The sequence below is a fragment of the Nothobranchius furzeri genome, chromosome 10 (assembly GCF_043380555.1).
Source record: "Nothobranchius furzeri strain GRZ-AD chromosome 10, NfurGRZ-RIMD1, whole genome shotgun sequence".
Lineage (NCBI taxonomy): Eukaryota > Metazoa > Chordata > Actinopteri > Cyprinodontiformes > Nothobranchiidae > Nothobranchius > Nothobranchius furzeri.
The window spans coordinates 27,526,338-27,535,259 of record NC_091750.1 but is presented as its reverse complement, the minus strand read 5'-3'; the positions used below and the strand labels follow the sequence as shown (position 1 = coordinate 27,535,259).

General features: G+C 46.0%; 1 protein-coding gene across 2 annotated transcripts; it reads right to left on the bottom strand.

Annotated features, from left to right (window-relative positions):
- Positions 1 to 7,055, bottom strand: oatx (organic anion transporter X). 2 transcript variants are annotated; one of them, XM_070555460.1, is made up of 16 exons: positions 6,957 to 7,055; positions 6,652 to 6,721; positions 6,393 to 6,560; positions 6,252 to 6,325; positions 6,049 to 6,178; positions 3,770 to 3,873; positions 3,527 to 3,681; positions 3,286 to 3,454; positions 2,490 to 2,613; positions 2,296 to 2,411; positions 2,061 to 2,115; positions 1,789 to 1,948; positions 927 to 1,035; positions 757 to 835; positions 557 to 684; positions 1 to 381 (listed from the first exon to the last, which is right to left on the bottom strand). In XM_070555460.1, the coding sequence occupies exons 2-16, from the start codon at positions 6,676 to 6,678 to the stop codon at positions 219 to 221; spliced, it is 1,761 nt and encodes a 586-aa protein (XP_070411561.1). In that variant the 5' UTR covers positions 6,679 to 6,721; positions 6,957 to 7,055; the 3' UTR covers positions 1 to 218. The 2 variants fall into 2 exon arrangements, with proteins under 2 accessions (XP_070411561.1, XP_070411560.1); XM_070555459.1 differs by having other exon boundaries at positions 6,836 to 6,973.
- Positions 7,056 to 8,922: the final 1,867 nt, after the last annotated feature.

Sequence of the window (8,922 nt, the reverse complement as noted above, 5' to 3'; positions counted from 1 at the left end):
TCACAGTTCATGAACACTTTTAATGATTACGAACTGTTACGTTAACCATGACATTGTGCTTTTTATTTGGTTGATTCTTCATTAAGAACAATTAATGATTCATCATCTTTAGATTCATTTGCCATCAATCACACGATTCTCCGTTTTTAAAACGTTTGTTTGTCCTGAAGGGCCAGCACCACTGGCTTGATTGGATGTTAGCGGTCACCGTTGATTGTTCACAGTGCATTGAGGCCACTTCCTTCTCTGTCCTTTCTGTCTTTGAAAGCGACATTGCCTTTTTTAGTGACAACACCACCACATGGCATCACATCATCAGAAGAGTTCACATCCTCCTTCAGTGACACGGTCTCTTTCATTTGGGAGGAGCTTCTTCCAGACCTTCACCAAGAGAGTCAAAAACAGAAGATTTTATATCATGATAGGAGGACAACTGCTGCCCCGACCCCAATTAGTTCTTCTGAACTTGACCTACTGCCCAGTTATCCAGATATATGTGTCTCCGAGTAGACATGTCTACAACAGACAGGCACACAGCGGACACACTTCATCTCACCTTCTCTCCTCCACGTCCTCGATGGTGTCAGGCAGCGGCCTGTTCAGCGTCTCTGGAAGGAAGCAGGCAAAGCCGCTGGCTAGCACTGCAGCACCCCCATAGACCATGCTGGGTAGAGCAGGAAGCACCTGAGGAAATCAGTGACAGTTTTACCTGATGATCAGCTGCTAAGCAGTGGTGGAAACAGGTGAAGACATCACCTCATCCAGAATCAGGACCGCAGGGGCTGCCATGCTGCCCACTCTCGCCATTGTGGAAACAAAGCCCATTCCAGTCTGCCTGAAAGTAGAAACCACGCCGTGGGACCAGAGTGTGACAGAATGAAGCTAGAAGTCGTGATGGATTTTGGCTTCAGGCCACGTAGTCTCACCTAATCACAGTGGGGTAGAGCTCTCCAGTGTACAAGTAAACGGTGGTGAAGGAGGCAGAGGTAAAGGCTTTACCCAGACAGGCCAGCGTGGTCCTGAGGGTCTGTACGTCTATCAGAAACCAGACTGGATCAGGGCAAATGTGATCGTACTCACACACAAGCACCAGGTCAGACCAGACAGGCAGCATTTAAATCAGGTCTGGGATCAGTATGTTAGTCAGGACACCTACCTGGAAAGCATTCAGGATCACAAACACTCCACACACTAGGCTCAGGTTAACGACCATGCAACACAGGACACTAATCACCATAGGGTAGGGCTGGACAATATGGAAAAATGTATATGCACCAAAAATCATATTGATCAATATCAGTTACTGATAACTAAAGGAAAATGTTTGTTTACGTTTAGCGCTGGTCATTTTATGTCATCCCCTTACGATAAAGCAGGTTTCCCGTGTCACCAGACCTGGTTTTGGTTTTTGTATTAAACCTGTAAAAACCTAAATGTTGCCGAGCTGGTGAACTACTGGAAGCTTTATTTCAGGACAATTCTCTCTTCATGCTGAGGTCTGTCTGGGTTTGAGAGGGGACGGCTCGGTGATCCTGGGTCGTGATTGGTTGTAAGTAAGTAAAGAGTCTAGTCTGAAGCTACCACATAGGCTATAATGAAAAAAGAAATTATTTTAGAAGTTTTTATTGACTTATTATATTTATGTCTACTGATCGATAAATCTCATAATTAAATTATTGTCCAGCCCTACCGTAGGATAATGATCAGAAGCAGAATTCAATTAGAAAACAGTTCTGGCATCATGATGTTGATCTGGAGCAGGTCTGAAGTCAGGACAGGATTCAATACCTGAAGGGACAAAGATGTTGGCAAAGATGATGACAGCTGACAGGAAAAGACAGGACACCTGAGAAACCCGCCTTCCCAAGTAGCTGAGCATGCCCAGAGCTAAAAACTTTGCAGGAATATCAACAGCTCCAAAGATGATTTGCATCAGATAAATATTCACCTGAAACAACCAATTGGAAAGGAGTTTGGTATGAACAAGCCAGTTGGACATAAGGAAGGTTTAAACCAGGTGGATTAAACCTTCAACACAAGTTGACAGCTAGAGAACTCACTCCAAATTTCTGTAGATCCATTGCCAAACCGTAATATGCAAAACTGGTGGAGAACCTGCAGACAGGTAAACAGGTAAACACCTGTATAGGTACAAAAACGACTCAGTTCTACTTGTCATCATACCTGACACATAGAAGAATGAAAGCTAATTAAAGAAAAGCACCAGATTTAAAACCCAGAACAGAGACGAGATCATGAGGAAGGCATTAACAGGTTCAAAGGTACATTTCTGACCAGACAGCTATCAGACAGGCAGAGATGCGTCTCATTCTTCTGGTCCTTAGCAGGTCAAAAGCTGTGAATGATGAACGACTGGACTCTATCTCTTTCCCCATGTGAGAGTGGAGAACCTGCACCCACAATGTACTGGACTCAGTTTTGGACTGGACAGAGAAAGATCATATTTTTATGTAAAACTCAGGAAGAACCTCTAGAGTCAGCTTGTCCACGACCTCCGGCCTGCCATTAATCCGAGCGACTCTGTGAAGACTTTTTAGAGCGTCTTCCGACTGACGATTCAGCACCAACCAGCGAGCTGACTCAGAATACCACCTGTCCATTCAGAGAGCAGAGGCTGAAAACCCCTGACCAATCAGCTACAATAAACTAGAACTACCTGACTAGTTAGAGATACTGGCCCAGTCCCAACACCCACACTGCAGCCAGAGGTCTTCAGTTAAGTGCACTTGGATGAAGTGCACACAAGGCTTCGAGCGTGTAGTGAACAACCGAGCAAATAACTGTAGAATTGGAACTGTGAGCAGAACATGCATCATCGATCGTGACTTCTTAAATTGGAATGGTGGTAGATGTTTGTGCTACTGTACCGTTCGAAATGATATTAAAACCAGATGATACAAGTGATTAAACTACCGCCACGTCACAAATACCCACCAGCACCGTTATCAGTTAACAGTGGTTTTCATCAGACGTGTGACACATCTTTCCCTGAGAGAAACGTGTGACTGTAGTCGTATACGGACACCATAAAATAAACGGCCCTAGAGCCACTTCTCTAAATATCACCCAGCTATGGATTGTGGGTAATACCCTTTGTGGAAGTCCACACCGATGAGGGCTTCAATGAAGTGTTGATTAAAGGGGCAAAGGGGGCGTGGCCAAGGTTCACACTTGAGAATCACGACGCACTCACACCACTGAACGGGAACGGGAAGGGTGGAAGTGTGAGTACTGGGACTGGTTCAACGTTGGGACCGCACTAACCAGCTGTAGGTGAAAAAGAGGAAATGAGGAGCACAGACAAAAACCTGAAGCTTCCTCCAGTCTCTCAGCCAATAAGCAACCCCTGCCAAGAGCATTTGTCCAAAGGTAAAGAAGAAGGAGGTGAGTGTTCCCACGAGTGTCCTCGATTTGGTCGGAATCCACTCCACCTCTGGCGACAAACAGAGACATTGAACAAGACAGGAAGATCTGGAAAACAGCTGAACAGGTGAATTAAAGGTACTTAGAGAGACTCCATTGAGGATGATTCCAGACACGGCCATTCCACTTAGAAATCTAAAAACACAGTAGGCGGAGTATGAGGGTGAGAGGGCAGAGCTACAGCCAAGAACACCCAATTGTAGGTACGACCAAATAAGGACAGACTTCCTCCCAAACCTGACAGGAAGAGAGACGGATTGTGGTTTCAGTATCCGGTACGTCAGTGACAGATCATCAGAAACAGCTGCTAAAAGGTGATCCTCACCTGTCCGACAACCCCCCATAAATGATGGCTCCTGTTAGAACTCCGCCCATATAAATAGTCTGAATCATCTGTTTAAGAGGACGCAGAGAACACACCAGGCCCCACTGGAAAAGCACAAGAACAGGTGTAGAGATCCAAAAATGTCACTAGCTGTCACTGTTGGGAGTAAGGGCGTTTAGGGTATGTATTTGTACAGCGCCTTCTTAGGGTTCTACAACCCCCCCAAGGCCCTTCACAACACAATCATTCACACCCTGGTGATGATGAGCTACAATGTAGCCACAGCTGCCCTGGGGACCACTGACAGAGGCGAGGCTGCTGAACACTGGCACCACCGGTCCCTCCGACCACTGCCAGCAGAGAAGGCAGGTGTGTGTATGCGTGCGCTTGTGCATATATGCGTGTGTGTATGTGTGTGTGTGTGTATGTGTGCATTCGTGCATGTGTGTGTGTGTGTGTATGAGTGCGCTCGTGCATATATGCGTGTGTGTGTGTGTATGTGTGCATTTGTGCATGTGTGTGTGTATGCGTGCGTTTGTGCATGTATGTGTGTGTGTGTGTGTGTGTGTGTATTCGTGCATGTGTGTGTGTGTGTGTGTGTTCGTGCATGAATGTGTGTGTGTGTGCGTGCGTGCATGTGTGTGTGTGTGTGTGTGAGTGTGTGTGTGTGTATTCGTGCATGAATGTGTGTGTGTGTGTGTGTGCGTGCGTGAATGTGTGTGTGTGTGTGTGTGCATGTGTGTGTGTATGCGTGCGTTTGTGCATGTATGTGTGTGTGTGTGTGTGTGTGTATTCGTGCATGAATGTGTGTGTGTGCGTGCGTGCATGTGTGTGTGTGTGTGTGTGTGTGTGTGTGCATTTGTGCATGTGTGTGTGTATGCGTGCGTTTGTGCATGTATGTGTGTGTGTGTGTGTGTGTGTGTGTGTGTGTGTGTGTGTGTGTGTGTATTCGTGCATGTGTGTGTGTGTGTGTGTGTGTGTGTGTTCGTGCATGAATGTGTGTGTGTGTGCGTGCGTGCATGTGTGTGTGTGTGTGTGTGTGTGTGTGTGTGTGTGTGTTCGTGCATGAATGTGTGTGTGTGTGTGTGTGTGTGTTCGTGCATGAATGTGTGTGTGTGTGCGTGCGTGCATGTGTGTGTGTGTGTGTGTGTGTGTGTGTGTGTGTGTGTGTGTGTGTGTGTAAAACCAGTTTGCCCTGCTTATTGATGTCAGAAACTTTACTGATCCTGCTGCGGTTTGTAGACCAGCCCCTTTCTAAATGGGTAAGTAAATAACTAGTGTTAGTGATAGTGTACATTACTGTTGTATATTTTCCTTTTAAATAAACATATTTGTTTGTATTTACATTTATTAAATCCATCTTTTGCTGTAAAACTGCATTTAAAATTATGGAAATGCTGTGTTTCTCATATGTTGTGTGTGTGTGTGTGTGTGTGTGTGTGTGTGTGTGAGAAAGGCAGCGAGAGAGAGGGAGAGAGAGAGAGAGAGGGAGAGGGAAAGAGAGAGAGAGAGGTGTGTGTGTGTGTGTGTGTGTGTGTGTGTGTGTGTGTGTGTGTTCATTTTCATCAAGTCGGTTAAGATACACAAAAATTATCACATTTATCAATTGTGGTGTTTTATTTTGAAAATTTTAATTTGTTAAATTTCCCGGCCTGTCTCTTCTGCTTTGGTTTGACTTCCTGCCAGAATTGACGCGGCTCACTGACGGCTCACGAAAAAACAGCGCTCACGCCGAAGCGGTGGCGGCACGGCGCAAGCCTTCGTGGCGCTTTGCAGCTAGTGTGACCGAGAGCGTAGGTTAACAAGGGCGCCGATTAGAAGCGCTCGGCGTTCCACAGCGCTTCGTCGCGCTTCCGCGTCTGGTGTGTTCCGGTCGTAAGAATCATTCAGTTATAAAAAACCTTCGACATTATCGATATCACAGAATGTAACTGAGTTATAGGACATCAAATAATGTCAGTTATTTTTCTAGGTAAATAGTTACTAACTTAACCACTCGCCTCTGTCAGTGCGCCCCAGGGCAGCTGTGGCTACAATGTAGCTCATCCCCACTAGTGTGTGAATGGATGAATGATACACTGTAGTGTAAAGCGCTTTGGAGTCCTTACTCTGAGAGGTGCTAAACAAGTGCGGGTCATTTATCATTTATCACTTAATACATTTTTGGAAAAAGTAACTTGTAATTTTAACTAATTACATATTTAATGTAAGATGCCCAACATGCTTTCTGTCATTTATTTCAGTTGCGTTTGTGACAAAAATTCACCTAATGACCTTACCTCAGAGACGGTGGTGGCGAAAAACTCTGATTGGTCAAAAGTCCACCCGTCCACACATCCTTCCGTCTGAAGCTTGCTGATGTTATCTGAGCTGTTGGGAGCTAATAGGTGCCACTGAGGCTCAACATACCTGAGACAGGTGCAACAGGAAGTGATGATGGGGACTCATACCCAATGAAAAAAAAAACATTAAAAACTGTCACCTCTGGCAGCGGTCGAGTCTATTTCCTGAAGAGTCGGGGGGAATAAAAGCTTTCAGCAGCTGCTGCTCATCCATCTGAAACAACCAATCATAATGAGCCACCGCCACACACAGCCAATCACTAAGGCTGCTTTGAGGTTACCTGGTAGGTGATCGACAAGTTAAGAAGACTCAGGTTTCCCGGCAGGCGGCAGTGATGAACCGGGATTCCAGAAACAAAGTTGTTCAGCAGATTCTGGCTCGCCATCATCAAACCAGGTAAACTGATAAGGGTCACATGGAGCCACTGATACCTACCAAACCCCCCCACCTCACCACGGCAACAGGATAACAGGGTACAGGTCACACAGCCGCACCACATGTAATCAAGTAAATTACATGTGGTGTAGAAACTGTCTCACCTCCTCCAGCAGGTCTGTGAATCCCATCTTAGTGTTTTCAGCTCCTGAGGTTCAGCTTCATAACAACAACCTACAAAAAATAAACAAACAAATATTCTCTTCTACTGTAGTTTGCTCAGATTTCTGTAAATGTCCTGAAACTGTCAGGACCTCAGTTCTCCCTACTCCTCCTGAGGTCCCTTACCTCCAGGAGTCCAGGTCCTCTAAAATGCCCTCTGTCCCCCCACAAGGCTGCTACTCTGAGCTACAACCTGGTGAGTCGTCTTAAAGGATTATGAAGGCTGCAGGATTTTCTGAGTACTTACACAGTGAAGGCTGACGGAGGAGTGGGAGGAAGGATGGAGGGAGTCTGGAGATGTGTGAACCAACAAAAGAAGGCAGGACATTAATGATTGAAAGAAGACCAGTCCCCCACCCCCCACCCCCCACCACCCATTTTGTTACTGATCTCAGAACCTGCGAGGTCGCTGAACTTCTGATCAGTTGACAGGAAACAAAAGTTCAAACAACTGTGTAATCAGGGTTGTTATTTTAGTCAGAGGAACATAGGTTGGATCCCAAGTCCCTGTTGAAGGGCCCATAGGCAAGTCTCAAACCCCCAGCCTGTTCATGAAAAAGAGACTGCAGTGGTCCCCCCATACCGAAAACCCCTAGAGCTGACCCTAGTAACGCCTAGTTTATGCTGCTACGTATGCGTTAGTACAAAGACGTGCAATGCCCGGACAGAGTCGAGCCCTCTTTTAAAGTTAAAGTCCCATTTGCTGATGCGTGTGTGAAATTGGTTCTCCACATTTGACCCATCCCCTGGGAGACCAGTGAGCTTCAGACGTGGCCGCGCTCAGGAACCATTTGGCGGTTTAACAGCGCCGCCATTGCCCCCTCAAAAACATAAAGAGAGCCGAGGAGATCTAGCAGCAGACATGGAGCAGCTTGAAGAATATCTCGTAGAAAAAGTCTAAGAGTATGAAAGTTTATTCACCCGTGACTGGAGGTTTAAAAAGATATGCAGCAAGCGTTTTATTCATGGGCAGAAATGACGGGCAGCGTGGGGTTAGAGGTGGCGAGTGCATGAACAGGTGGAGGAGGATGAGGGACAGATTTTCGGTGTTAAAAAGTCTCGTAAATACAAAAAACACAATATAAACACACCATCTTGGACTGGATACCAGAGAACAGCGCTACGCCCCCTGTTGTCCTGGCAGGGAATTGCTTTGCAACACTCTCCAGGAGATGGAGAAGCCCAGGAACAAAACATCTGTCAATGCGTGTGAGTGGAGCTGACGCAGAAGCATAAACTAGCATGGACGTAATTTTGGGGGGGAACAGGGGGGACATGTCCCCCCCACTTTTTCCAAAGTCAAGTTTTGACCCCTGCACTTTTTACCATCCAAAAACAATATTACGGTATATTAAATTGACACTGGTTGAGCTCTAGGACCAAGCGGAAAGCAACCGTTTGTGTCGAAGCCCGTTTCCCATTAGAACATATTGCAAAGATACCCCCCCCCCCCCGTGTCCCCCCCACTTCTAAAGTGAAAATTACGTCCTTGTAAACTAGGCTTAACTTCAATCATTTTGGTCAATTTCTAACCTTCTATTCATCTCAAAAATTCTAGCTATGAGATTTTCAGGTAAAATTTTCATCTAATAATACTCCTAAACTGCACCGTCCTGTAATGGATATAACCTGAAGAACCGGACATTCAGCCAAAACACACGATTAAAAATTTAAAGATGATATTTATTTTAGAAGGGAAGAGTAGAAAGTCTTCAGTCAGCCTCACTGGCCTCCAATAAAATTCAGAGTTGATTACAAAATCTTACTCCTCACATATACGGTTGACAACCATGCCCCCTCACATTTCCCACAGCTCAAACAAGTTTCTACACGCTGCCGCATGCTCAGATCCTCAGCTTCCACAAACCTGCCCAACCCTGGGCTGCATGGTGGCACAGTGGTTAGCACTGTTGCCTCGCAGCACGAAGGTTGCAGGTTCAAAACTCGGCTGCATGCGTGGGTTTCCTCCGGGTACTCCGGTTTCCCCCACAGATCACAACATGCCCTGTAGGTTATAAATTGTAAGTTGCTTTGGACAAAAGCGTCTGCTAAATAAATAAACATAAACCCTGCTCGTGTTGTCACCGTGGGAAGTCATAGATTCAGCAGATTTGACCTCTCTCTGGGGAAAATCACCCTTCACCTTTTCAAGGCTAAACACTAAACTCACCTGTTCAAGGCGGCTTTTGCAAGACCATCATCACTCCTTTTTC